At 32.1% G+C, this 15,207-nt stretch overlaps 1 protein-coding gene across 1 annotated transcript; it reads left to right on the forward strand.

The window, feature by feature from the left end:
* Positions 1-985: 985 nt before the first annotated feature.
* LOC137391283 (cobalamin trafficking protein CblD-like) lies at positions 986-15,051 on the forward strand. Its single transcript, XM_068077706.1, has 7 exons — positions 986-1,119; positions 3,032-3,092; positions 3,328-3,436; positions 3,963-4,180; positions 12,629-12,704; positions 13,743-13,966; positions 14,676-15,051. Exons 2-7 carry the CDS (start codon positions 3,078-3,080, stop codon positions 14,889-14,891), a joined length of 858 nt encoding a protein of 285 aa, XP_067933807.1. The 5' UTR covers positions 986-1,119; positions 3,032-3,077; the 3' UTR covers positions 14,892-15,051.
* Positions 15,052-15,207: the final 156 nt, after the last annotated feature.

Below are 15,207 nucleotides of genomic sequence, written 5' to 3' on the forward strand. Positions count from 1 at the left end.
GGGACCACCATATAACATCGATTTGTACCAAAGCATTACAGACCTTGGGAATGATAAAACGGGTTCTTTTTAATGCTCCTAATAAAGTAAAGAAAATCGCATATTTGACTTTATGTAGACCCGCCTTGGAGTACGCTTGTGAGGTCTGGGACCCTTTTTTAGTCAAACACATATCTCAAATTGAATTTATACAAAGAAGAGCCGTGAGATTTATATGTAATTTGAAAGGAGTTGCTAGCGTAACGGAAGCTCGAGAGAATATCCAGTTGGAAGTTTTAGAGATCAGAAGAAAACGAGCAAGACTCAACCTTTTAATAAACATTTTATCTAATAGCACACACTCAGCGCTAATTGAAAGTTTTAATTTTTTAATGTCCCAACCACACCAGTATGACACCAGATCATCTCGGTCTAACGCTCCAAAGGCAATCGCCTGCAACACAAACACATATTTTAACAGCTTCATTCCACGAACTTCTCGGGATATTAGATTGGGAGATCATTAGAACAGGAAAGTTTTATTAATTGATGTTTTAAATTCACTTGTTCAAATAGATAAATTTTTATTCTTATACAATCTATGCAAACGGTCTCCACTTCCTCCTTTTGAGGTCTCGAGACTCTTTTTAATCAGAATCAGAATCAGAAACAGCTGACCAGCGACAATTTGCAATGTTCAGGAGATTAAACGCACGGAATTACGAAAAGAATTGCTGCTTCTCAGTGACTATTTCACAGTTTTTGTTTGTTTATTATTATGATATTCTCTTGTTAGTTTCTGTTCGCTCCAAGCGCGGCGATGTAGCCAAATAGTTTTCCCTGCAAATGGTAAAGGTTCGGGTGCAACTATCGCACGCGATAAGCACTCGTTTACCTAACATCGCAGCACAAGTTTGCGGGTTGACCAATAGTGTCGATGCTAGTGAATCAGATCAATCAGCGAAAGCGTATTTTTTTTCGTCAGATTAATAATCGACTCGCTAAATAAATCTGCTGCGATGGTGATATACTGATTAACTGGTCGTAGCTGTACTGAACTCAATAATCACGTACGAAATGATGTTGTGATGATAAGTAGTGTTTTCCACAATTACAAATTTGACTTCTACACATAACAAGGTAAAATTTGGTTTATTAGTAGTTATGTAATAATTGGCTACCTGATCAGCGATATTGCGGAATCCCCGGCCAAGTATATCATAACAAACTGTTAAACATACAAGGCACTCTCACTACACCAACAGTGACAAATAGTATTCTATCTCATCAGAAGTGATTCAGAGGGGGCAATAGCATTGCCCTATTAATTGTTGCTTATAGATTTAGCACATGCTTTTCTCGTAACAATAGTTTTTCCTTAATAAATAATGCAGTACAGTGATTGGAAAAACGGCTGCAAATCATTTAATCGCGATAGCTGCATTGTTGGAGCCTTCAGTTTCATATTAAAACATTTTAATTTGAAGATGTTCAATACAATACACTGAAATCTGTAACATTCATATGTGGATGCCACACAGGCCTGCCAACCCAAGAGTGGGGCAATGCTTGAGATTTGGTTTTGGGGCAATTGATGTATAAATGATAGATATACAAAATTCTTAAAAAAAAATATATATACAATATATAATATATATATATATATACAAAATCTTACGCATTTCTCACACATTTTCATTTTATCTTTGGGGTGATTGCGGAAGTCTCACGCCCAATGCATGAGAGTTGGCAGGTAGAATGCCACACAACATTAAATAAATGAAAAACACAACACAAGGAAGGGAAGGCTACAATAGCAAAAATGCTCACGCTTTAAAGGAGTGTACACAGTTATTGACCTCATAGTCTCAGATTAAGATTTGGCGATGTGCCTCTAGCGGGAAACAGTCCCAACATCGACAAGTCCGAACCTAGACAAGTCCCAATCTCGACAGAGGTTGGTCCGAATCTAGACAAAGGTTGGTCCGAACATCGACAAAGGCTGATGCAGTTTTACAATAATTTAATCTTCAACAAATAATAAATGTCTTTTTGCAGTTCTATCCTCATTTCAAAAAATAAAAATCAAAGCTACTCACTGAAGTTTAGATTTCAAATAAAACATTTTGCTAGCATAACAGTCAACCATATTTATGATTTTTACTTGTTTTAGCATTCGTTCTATATTTAGGTTGGGCAAAATATTGTTAGGCCTACATAAGCTGGGGAGTGCTGCATCAAATGGATCACAAGATATTTTTGCGCAAATAAATCTTTTACATATAAATCGCTCGTTTACTATGAAAATAGTAGATGGTAAAATAGTAAAACTGCTGTCGAGATTGGACCAATCGTTGTCGATATACAAACTCGTCGAGTTTCAAACCAGTCGAGGTTCGGACTATAAACCGCCTCTAGCCCATGGTTTACTTTTCACAGATAAATATTTACATTTAGAAAGTGCATAGCCTATGGTTTTAAAGCTCATATAAATAATTGATTTTATATCTAAAGCATGATCATAATGCTCGCTCTCACACTGCTGATGCCAAAACAATTCGGACTTTAACCCTTAAATCAACCGGTCGCTAAGCCAGTTGATTTAAGGGTTTGAAATTAACGGGTCTCATATCAGTGATCTAGAATAAAAAAGGTGAGTCAATTCTTCTTTTGGTGGAAAAGTTAGTTGATTAATAGGAGTATTTGAAATTTCCATAACTGAAACAAAATAGTATTTTCTTTAGTTAAAAGATTGGCAACGATGAACATCAAATACTTATGATAAACTCAACTGTGGTTTGACTAGCTCAACAACAAAAAAACCAAAGAGTCACCACCGTACAGATAAGCTGTCACATACATCATTAGTTTTTTACGGTAAATGCCAAAAAAAGTTTGTACTCAGGTTGTGACTACCATTTGAAACCTGGCAAAACAATTTTCTTGATTTAGGCAGGTCATAAAAGCGTAGCACTGGTTATTTAAACGCTATCAACAACTTCAGATTTTATGAATTGATTCCTATATATATCACTTGTCATGTTGCACACAGGTTCTGGTTTGCAAGAATTGCTAATCGAGCTGTTCCTAATCAAGAGATGGCAGCTGCCATGGTATGTATATCTTATTTGGTTTTTACTTCTTTATCTAGCAAACTAATTGCATGAGCCAGTCTTAAATATATAAATTTTAAATATATTTCTTAAAATGTTTCCACTTAAAGTTTTTATGGCAGAAGGTGAATGAGGTGTGACTTGCACAACTGTCACTAATAATAACTGAAAGATGATACATTTGTTCATTCAAGCCAATCTGTTTCCGTGTTATCAGTTCTAATCTGTTGGTCAGGTGGCTCGGCAGGGCAGAGCTGTAGTGCGCACGATAGCTGAAATGAGGTTCACTGTGAGACAGATGAGTTCAAAGTCGGCGAATGAATATCATGAACCTGGAGATCATGGTAAGATTACAAGTTACGTCGCAGTCTCAATACATCGTGATTCGTTGAAGGTAGTGTCAGTAGACTGTGTTTGAATGAAGATAGATTCAGCATGCTATGAGTAAAAGTGTCTAGTGTCAACACATTGTGATTGGTCAAAGGTATTGTTAACACAACGAGATTGGTCAAAGGTGCTATCAACACATCGTGATTGGTCGAAGATACTATCAATGGAGTGTTATAGATCCAAGATAGTTCCAACATGTTGAAATGAGCTATATCTTGTGTCAACACATTGTGATTGGTCAAAGGTGGTATCAATACATCATGATTGGTTGAATGTATTGTCCACACATAGTGATTGGTTAAAGTTAGTGTCAACTTTTGAATGGTCAGTAGTGCCCATTTCTCAAAGCTAATGTCAATTGTTTTTAGTTATTTAAAGGTTATGTCAGCTCAGTGTTTGGGGTTAAAGGTAAGCCAATGCATTGTGATTGAGAAATATTAAAGGTTTGGTGGTCAATAGCGGAATGTTTTGTGTTATCAGGTACTAAAAAGGTGTGGCCAGATAGCGCAGTCTCTTTTGATCCGTATGACCAGCTACGGTTTCCTCTGCCAGGAAACTCTGCTCCGGCCTTGTTCGCGACAGCCAGGCCGCCACTGCTGTCAATATCTTCAGCGGATGCAGACGTGCTGCACGCAAGGTCTAGCTATCAAAACCAAGCAGAAGTGTTTGGCCAACATAGACTAAGAGAGGCCATGGTGGTCAGTTTATCACTGTGTACATCTTTCATCCTTCGTTCATTTCAGTCTGTGAGAGTTCAGTGGAACCCTGGGAGAAGTTTAGGGTCTTACCGATAATTCTACCTATTTCTGGTGTATTTAATTATATGTACTTTATACACCTACTCATTCTTTAATTATATGTACTTTATACACCTACTCATTCTTTAATTATATGTACTTTATACACCCACTCATTCTTCAATTATATGTACTTTATACACCTACTCATTCTTTAATAATATGTACTTTATACACCCACTCATTCTTTAATTATATGTACTTTATACACTCACTCATTCTTTAATAATATGTACTTTATACACCCACTCATTCTTTAATTATATGTACTTTATACACCCACTCATTCTTTAATTATATGTACTTTATACACCCACTCATTCTTTAATTATATGTACTTTATACACCCACTCATTCTTTAATTATATGTACTTTATACACCCACTCATTCTTTAGTGATATGTACTTTATACACCCACTCATTCTTTAGTGATATGTGCATTATACACCCACTCATTCTTTAATTATATGTACTTTATACACCTACTCATTCTTTAATAATATGTACTTTATACACCCACTCATTCTTTAATTATATGTACTTTATACACCCACTCATTCTTTAATTATATGTACTTTATACACCCACTCATTCTTTAATTGTATGTACTTTATACACCCACTCATTCTTTAGTGATATGTGCTTTATACACCCACTCATTCTTTAATTATATGTACTTTATACACCTACTCATTCTTTAATAATATGTACTTTATACACCCACTCATTCTTTAATAATATGTACTTTATACACCCACTCATTCTTTAATTATATGTACTTTATACACCCACTCATTCTTTAATTATATGTACTTTATACACCCACTCATTCTTTAGTGATATGTACTTTATACACCCACTCATTCTTTAGTGATATGTGCTTTATACACCCACTCATTCTTTAGTAATATGTACTTTATACACCCACTCATTCTTTAATTATATGTACTTTATACACCCACTCATTCTTTAATTATATGTACTTTATACACCTACTCATTCTTTAATAATATGTACTTTATACACCTACTCATTCTTTAATAATATGTACTTTATACACCTACTCATTCTTTAATAATATGTACTTTATACACCTACTCATTCTTTAATAATATGTACTTTATACACCCACTCATTCTTTAATAATATGTACTTTATACACCCACTCATTCTTTAATTATATGTACTTTATACACCCACTCATTCTTTAATTATATGTACTTTATACACCCACTCATTCTTTAATTATATGTACTTTATACACCCACTCATTCTTTAGTGATATGTACTTTATACACCCACTCATTCTTTAGTGATATGTACTTTATACACCCACTCATTCTTTAATTATATGTACTTTATACACCTACTCATTCTTTAATAATATGTACTTTATACACCTACTCATTCTTTAATAATATGTACTTTATACACCCACTCATTCTTTAATAATATGTACTTTATACACCTACTCATTCTTTAATAATATGTACTTTATACACCCACTCATTCTTTAATTATATGTACTTTATACACCCACTCATTCTTTAATTATATGTACTTTATACACCTACTCATTCTTTAATTATATGTACTTTATACACCCACTCATTCTTTAGTGATATGTACTTTATACACCCACTCATTCTTTAGTGATATGTACTTTATACACCCACTCATTCTTTAATTATATGTACTTTATACACCTACTCATTCTTTAATAATATGTACTTTATACACCTACTCATTCTTTAATAATATGTACTTTATACACCCACTCATTCTTTAATAATATGTACTTTATACACCCACTCATTCTTTAATTATATGTACTTTATACACCCACTCATTCTTTAATTATATGTACTTTATACACCCACTCATTCTTTAGTGATATGTACTTTATACACCCACTCATTCTTTAGTGATATGTGCTTTATACACCCACTCATTCTTTAGTAATATGTACTTTATACACCCACTCATTCTTTAATTATATGTACTTTATACACCCACTCATTCTTTAATTATATGTACTTTATACACCTACTCATTCTTTAATAATATGTACTTTATACACCTACTCATTCTTTAATAATATGTACTTTATACACCTACTCATTCTTTAATAATATGTACTTTATACACCCACTCATTCTTTAATTATATGTACTTTATACACCTACTCATTCTTTAATTATATGTACTTTATACACCCACTCATTCTTTAATAATATGTACTTTATACACCCACTCATTCTTTAATAATATGTACTTTATACACCCACTCATTCTTTAATAATATGTACTTTATACACCCACTCATTCTTTAATAATATGTACTTTATACACCCACTCATTCTTTAATTATATGTACTTTATACACCCACTCATTCTTTAATTATATGTACTTTATACACCCACTCATTCTTTAATTATATGTACTTTATACACCTACTCATTCTTTAATAATATGTACTTTATACACCTACTCATTCTTTAATAATATGTACTTTATACACCCACTCATTCTTTAATAATATGTACTTTATACACCCACTCATTCTTTAATTATATGTACTTTATACACCCACTCATTCTTTAATTATATGTACTTTATACACCCACTCATTCTTTAGTGATATGTACTTTATACACCCACTCATTCTTTAGTGATATGTGCTTTATACACCCACTCATTCTTTAGTAATATGTACTTTATACACCCACTCATTCTTTAATTATATGTACTTTATACACCCACTCATTCTTTAATTATATGTACTTTATACACCTACTCATTCTTTAATAATATGTACTTTATACACCTACTCATTCTTTAATAATATGTACTTTATACACCTACTCATTCTTTAATAATATGTACTTTATACACCCACTCATTCTTTAATTATATGTACTTTATACACCCACTCATTCTTTAATTATATGTACTTTATACACCCACTCATTCTTTAATTATATGTACTTTATACACCTACTCATTCTTTAATAATATGTACTTTATACACCCACTCATTCTTTAATTATATGTACTTTATACACCCACTCATTCTTTAATTATATGTACTTTATACACCCACTCATTCTTTAATTGTATGTACTTTATACACCCACTCATTCTTTAGTGATATGTGCTTTATACACCCACTCATTCTTTAATTATATGTACTTTATACACCTACTCATTCTTTAATAATATGTACTTTATACACCCACTCATTCTTTAATAATATGTACTTTATACACCCACTCATTCTTTAATTATATGTACTTTATACACCCACTCATTCTTTAATTATATGTACTTTATACACCCACTCATTCTTTAGTGATATGTACTTTATACACCCACTCATTCTTTAGTGATATGTGCTTTATACACCCACTCATTCTTTAGTAATATGTACTTTATACACCCACTCATTCTTTAATTATATGTACTTTATACACCCACTCATTCTTTAATTATATGTACTTTATACACCTACTCATTCTTTAATAATATGTACTTTATACACCTACTCATTCTTTAATAATATGTACTTTATACACCTACTCATTCTTTAATAATATGTACTTTATACACCTACTCATTCTTTAATAATATGTACTTTATACACCCACTCATTCTTTAATAATATGTACTTTATACACCCACTCATTCTTTAATTATATGTACTTTATACACCCACTCATTCTTTAATTATATGTACTTTATACACCCACTCATTCTTTAATTATATGTACTTTATACACCCACTCATTCTTTAGTGATATGTACTTTATACACCCACTCATTCTTTAGTGATATGTACTTTATACACCCACTCATTCTTTAATTATATGTACTTTATACACCTACTCATTCTTTAATAATATGTACTTTATACACCTACTCATTCTTTAATAATATGTACTTTATACACCCACTCATTCTTTAATAATATGTACTTTATACACCTACTCATTCTTTAATAATATGTACTTTATACACCCACTCATTCTTTAATTATATGTACTTTATACACCCACTCATTCTTTAATTATATGTACTTTATACACCTACTCATTCTTTAATTATATGTACTTTATACACCCACTCATTCTTTAGTGATATGTACTTTATACACCCACTCATTCTTTAGTGATATGTACTTTATACACCCACTCATTCTTTAATTATATGTACTTTATACACCTACTCATTCTTTAATAATATGTACTTTATACACCTACTCATTCTTTAATAATATGTACTTTATACACCCACTCATTCTTTAATAATATGTACTTTATACACCCACTCATTCTTTAATTATATGTACTTTATACACCCACTCATTCTTTAATTATATGTACTTTATACACCCACTCATTCTTTAGTGATATGTACTTTATACACCCACTCATTCTTTAGTGATATGTGCTTTATACACCCACTCATTCTTTAGTAATATGTACTTTATACACCCACTCATTCTTTAATTATATGTACTTTATACACCCACTCATTCTTTAATTATATGTACTTTATACACCTACTCATTCTTTAATAATATGTACTTTATACACCTACTCATTCTTTAATAATATGTACTTTATACACCTACTCATTCTTTAATAATATGTACTTTATACACCCACTCATTCTTTAATTATATGTACTTTATACACCTACTCATTCTTTAATTATATGTACTTTATACACCCACTCATTCTTTAATAATATGTACTTTATACACCCACTCATTCTTTAATAATATGTACTTTATACACCCACTCATTCTTTAATAATATGTACTTTATACACCCACTCATTCTTTAATAATATGTACTTTATACACCCACTCATTCTTTAATTATATGTACTTTATACACCCACTCATTCTTTAATTATATGTACTTTATACACCCACTCATTCTTTAATTATATGTACTTTATACACCTACTCATTCTTTAATAATATGTACTTTATACACCTACTCATTCTTTAATAATATGTACTTTATACACCCACTCATTCTTTAATAATATGTACTTTATACACCCACTCATTCTTTAATTATATGTACTTTATACACCCACTCATTCTTTAATTATATGTACTTTATACACCCACTCATTCTTTAGTGATATGTACTTTATACACCCACTCATTCTTTAGTGATATGTGCTTTATACACCCACTCATTCTTTAGTAATATGTACTTTATACACCCACTCATTCTTTAATTATATGTACTTTATACACCCACTCATTCTTTAATTATATGTACTTTATACACCTACTCATTCTTTAATAATATGTACTTTATACACCTACTCATTCTTTAATAATATGTACTTTATACACCTACTCATTCTTTAATAATATGTACTTTATACACCCACTCATTCTTTAATTATATGTACTTTATACACCCACTCATTCTTTAATTATATGTACTTTATACACCCACTCATTCTTTAATTATATGTACTTTATACACCCACTCATTCTTTAGTGATATGTACTTTATACACCCACTCATTCTTTAGTGATATGTACTTTATACACCCACTCATTCTTTAATTATATGTACTTTATACACCTACTCATTCTTTAATAATATGTACTTTATACACCTACTCATTCTTTAATAATATGTACTTTATACACCCACTCATTCTTTAATAATATGTACTTTATACACCCACTCATTCTTTAATTATATGTACTTTATACACCCACTCATTCTTTAATTATATGTACTTTATACACCCACTCATTCTTTAGTGATATGTACTTTATACACCCACTCATTCTTTAGTGATATGTACTTTATACACCCACTCATTCTTTAATTATATGTACTTTATACACCTACTCATTCTTTAATAATATGTACTTTATACACCTACTCATTCTTTAATAATATGTACTTTATACACCCACTCATTCTTTAATAATATGTACTTTATACACCCACTCATTCTTTAATTATATGTACTTTATACACCCACTCATTCTTTAATTATATGTACTTTATACACCCACTCATTCTTTAATTATATGTACTTTATATACCCACTCATTCTTTAGTGATATGTACTTTATACACCCACTCATTCTTTAGTGATATGTACTTTATACACCCACTCATTCTTTAATTATATGTACTTTATACACCTACTCATTCTTTAATAATATGTACTTTATACACCTACTCATTCTTTAATAATATGTACTTTATACACCCACTCATTCTTTAATAATATGTACTTTATACACCTACTCATTCTTTAATAATATGTACTTTATACACCCACTCATTCTTTAATTATATGTACTTTATACACCCACTCATTCTTTAATTATATGTACTTTATACACCTACTCATTCTTTAATTATATGTACTTTATACACCCACTCATTCTTTAGTGATATGTACTTTATACACCCACTCATTCTTTAGTGATATGTACTTTATACACCCACTCATTCTTTAATTATATGTACTTTATACACCTACTCATTCTTTAATAATATGTACTTTATACACCTACTCATTCTTTAATAATATGTACTTTATACACCCACTCATTCTTTAATAATATGTACTTTATACACCCACTCATTCTTTAATTATATGTACTTTATACACCCACTCATTCTTTAATTATATGTACTTTATACACCCACTCATTCTTTAGTGATATGTACTTTATACACCCACTCATTCTTTAGTGATATGTGCTTTATACACCCACTCATTCTTTAGTAATATGTACTTTATACACCCACTCATTCTTTAATTATATGTACTTTATACACCCACTCATTCTTTAATTATATGTACTTTATACACCTACTCATTCTTTAATAATATGTACTTTATACACCTACTCATTCTTTAATAATATGTACTTTATACACCTACTCATTCTTTAATAATATGTACTTTATACACCCACTCATTCTTTAATTATATGTACTTTATACACCTACTCATTCTTTAATTATATGTACTTTATACACCCACTCATTCTTTAATAATATGTACTTTATACACCCACTCATTCTTTAATAATATGTACTTTATACACCCACTCATTCTTTAATAATATGTACTTTATACACCCACTCATTCTTTAATAATATGTACTTTATACACCCACTCATTCTTTAATTATATGTACTTTGTATACCTACTCATTCTTTAATTATATGTACTTTATACACCTACTCATTCTTCAATCATATGTACTTTATACACCTACTCATTCTTTAATAATATGTACTTTATACACCTACTCATTCTTTAGTGATATGTACTTTATACTCCTACTCATTCTTTAATTATATGTACTTTATACACCCACTCATTCTTTAGTGATATGTACTTTATACACCCACTCATTCTTTAATAATATGTACTTTATACACCTACTCATTCTTTAGTGATATGTACTTTATACACCTACTCATTCTTTAATTATATGTACTTTGTACACCCACTCATTCTTTAATAATATGTACTTTATACACCCACTCATTCTTTAGTGATATGTACTTTATACACCCACTCATTCTTTAATTATATGTACTTTGTACACCCACTCATTCTTTAATAATATGTACTTTATACACCCACTCATTCTTTAGTGATATGTACTTTATACACCCACTCATTCTTTAATAATATGTACTTTATACACCCACTCATTCTTTAGTGATATGTACTTTATACACCCACTCATTCTTTAATTATATGTACTTTGTACACCCACTCATTCTTTAATAATATGTACTTTATACACCCACTCATTCTTTAGTGATATGTACTTTATACACCCACTCATTCTTTAATTATATGTACTTTGTACACCCACTCATTCTTTAATAATATGTACTTTATACACCCACTCATTCTTTAGTGATATGTACTTTATACACCCACTCATTCTTTAATTATATGTACTTTGTACACCCACTCATTCTTTAGGGATATGTACTTTATACACCTACTCATTCTTTAATTATATGTACTTTATATACCTACTCATTCTTTAGGGATATGTACTTTATACACCTACTCATTCAACTACATACCAACTATAGATGCACTGTAGACGTAGACAGGCTCTACATATAAGTATTCATATGGTGTCATATACATAGCTATTACATTTGTTTCTTTTTTCTCTTGACTCGAATGTACATGTAAGTTGAGTGAGGCCTCGAACATGGACGAAGCTCTATAAAATCCTTACTGTAGTAGTAGCTGTATTTCTAAATACTGTGACCTTTTATGCACGCAATTCTCTTGGTTTTTTATACAGTCTGAAGCTTCCGGAACCGATTTAGCTGGAGACATAGAGCTCAAAGTACAAGACTGTCCAGTACTAATGAGAAAAGGTAGGCAATTCTCAAACAACATAACATGCACTCCTAGTTTATGTATAAAAATTAGTACAAAATAGTTTTTCACTTTTTTCGGCCTAAACTTGAAATAGAAACTAACAACTACTGTTAAAGGCGTGTGGCTAGGACAAAAGATATATCGATGTACCGTATATAAATCTCAATGTTTGTCTGTCCGTGTGTCCAGTTATAGAGATAAAGTTTTAGGAATAAAAAATCTGCTGCACACTTGATTTGAACTCAAAATCTCCAGTTTTGCAGACAGGCATTTATCCAATACACTACATTGTTCGGCTAGCTTTATTTTGGAATAAATTATGCACATACTTATCACACCTGCCAATCTTTCATAGCTGCACACTTAATACTACAGCTGATGTTATGTTTGGAGCCATACCAGAAGACAAATGTGTGCCCATACGTGAAGTAAAAAAGTGTGAACTCGCATGACCAACATGACTATTGCAGTCAGTACAGAGCTGTTTTAGGCACTGCAGTCGGTACAGTATGAATTACACAGAAATAAGCAAAACATCTTCATTTAAAAGTTAGAATAGTATACGCTGACTTGAAGTAAATTTCTATGCCAAAGTTTTTTTGTTACCCGTGCAACGCCGGACATTCACCTAGTTGTACTATGCTAATTAATTGTTACAATAATTTTAGCCAAGCATTGTTTATCAGCAACATGACAAAGGCACACTCACAGAAGCAAAAGCACACTGAATAATAATTGCAAAATTGTGTACGCAATACAACACATGGTATAACCTGTACGTATGTGAAATTTATACAAAAACCTTTTTGGCCCGGTGTAGTCGTGATAAGGATTTATTGGGCAACAGCCAGTCACAGCCTTGTTAAAACAGCAAAGCAAGTCATCTAAAATTCAGAGTTGTTCACTCTTATCAACAGGAAAGAAAAGACCATTCCCAAGTTAACAACACGCTTACTGTTTCAATCAATTTTATGCCAAATACAGTGGGTCCTATTTGCTCACTTGCAGTTCAGCAGCTTTTCTGTCCTCTGCAGATTTCCAACTATTGTTCCCTGGTCACAATGTGATGTCAGGAGACTTTACCGTGGTGAGTTTGTGCCATAGAACTGTTCAGGACATGTCGGGTTGGTCAGAAGAGGTGGAGGAAGAGCGGGATACTCTCATAAGTCTTTATTCTGAGACAGCTAAGGAGCTTTGCTTCGTGCTTCGTAACAACGGATTCTGGGCAGACTTCATCGACCCCTGCTCTGGCAAACCAGTTAGTACATATCTCTGTAGCCTGTCTTGACAAACTGTTGTTTTGCGGAGTTGTCCCCCGTCAAGCGGGCGAACAACACAACAGCTTGTCACAAAACGTACTACACCTGATGCATCAGCTGCAATTATAGGGAGTTGTTCTCTTCCGTCTTGCGGCTTGGTTGCGATGTTATGTCGGTCGCTCCATTGGTAATCATAACGAATTTCGCGCAAAAATTTATGTGGAAAAAAATAAGACTACAACGTTTAACCAGCGACCAGTCTCTGCGGTAAACTTTAGTAGAACCTGAGAACTTAGGCAACAACAGCGACTAAACATGTCGTTATTTGTGCGCTCAGTCAGTTTTATTTCTATTTTTGTATCAGTCAGTTTTATTTGTAAACAACCAACAGTTTTTGGTTAAACGTTGTAATCTTATTTTTTTCTACATAATTTTTTTGCGCGAAATCAGTTATATTACCAATTGAGCGACCAACATAACATTGCAATCAAGCCGCATAGATGGAAGAGAACAACTCCCTATAAGTGCAGCTGATGCATCAGGTGCAGAAAGTCTTGTGACAAGCTGTTGTGTTGCTCGCCCGCTCGACGAGGGACAACACCGCAAAAACAACAGTCTGTCAAGACAGGCTAATATCTCTGTTTAGTTTTGTTTACGCCCTGATCCGATAGCAATCCGTTCGTAATGCTCTTTACTGTCTACTTGCAGCATCTCGGACCTCACACGACTGATAGTATGTTCGAGATTGATGAACGTTATAGACATTTTGGATTTGAAATTGAGGACTTTGGTTGCTGCAAAGTAATAAAGCACCACAAATGGGGCAGCAAGTCATTTGTTGGCTGCGTATTTACCAATGCACCTGTTGATTCATCTATTCTTCTCGAATTGACAGAGTTCACCGAATCTACACTGGACTGCTAAGGCTGTTAGCTACCATCTCTATTATTTGAAAAGTTTTTTGTGAAGACTTAATCTTGTTTAACAAGTGCTGATTGTTGGTTTTTTAGAAACCATAACTGTTATTCAATCTATTTTGGCAAATCAGTTCTAATACAATACACAGTTGTCACAGCTTTTTTCACTCTTTGGTGATTCGACTAATTGCTATGCATGCCAACAGCCAACGTTGTTATTTATGTATGAAAAGCTGAGATGTCGTGTTTTTACTCTTCAGACGGTAGGAAAGACGTCGCTTTGCAAGAAATTAACATAAAGCGCCCAATAGCATTGCCTAAAA

Source organism: Watersipora subatra, chromosome 3 (genome assembly GCF_963576615.1).
Source record: "Watersipora subatra chromosome 3, tzWatSuba1.1, whole genome shotgun sequence".
NCBI classification, from domain to species: Eukaryota; Metazoa; Bryozoa; class Gymnolaemata; order Cheilostomatida; family Watersiporidae; genus Watersipora; species Watersipora subatra.

What these genes read in the sequence shown, in the direction of transcription:
- LOC137391283 (XM_068077706.1), top strand. An exon ending in TCATGAACCTGGAGATCATG is followed by an intron (nt 3,437 to 3,962) that starts GTAAGATTACAA and finishes TTGTGTTATCAG; the next exon opens with GTACTAAAAAGGTGTGGCCA. An exon ending in GACTAAGAGAGGCCATGGTG is followed by an intron (nt 4,181 to 12,628) that starts GTCAGTTTATCA and finishes TTTTTTATACAG; the next exon opens with TCTGAAGCTTCCGGAACCGA.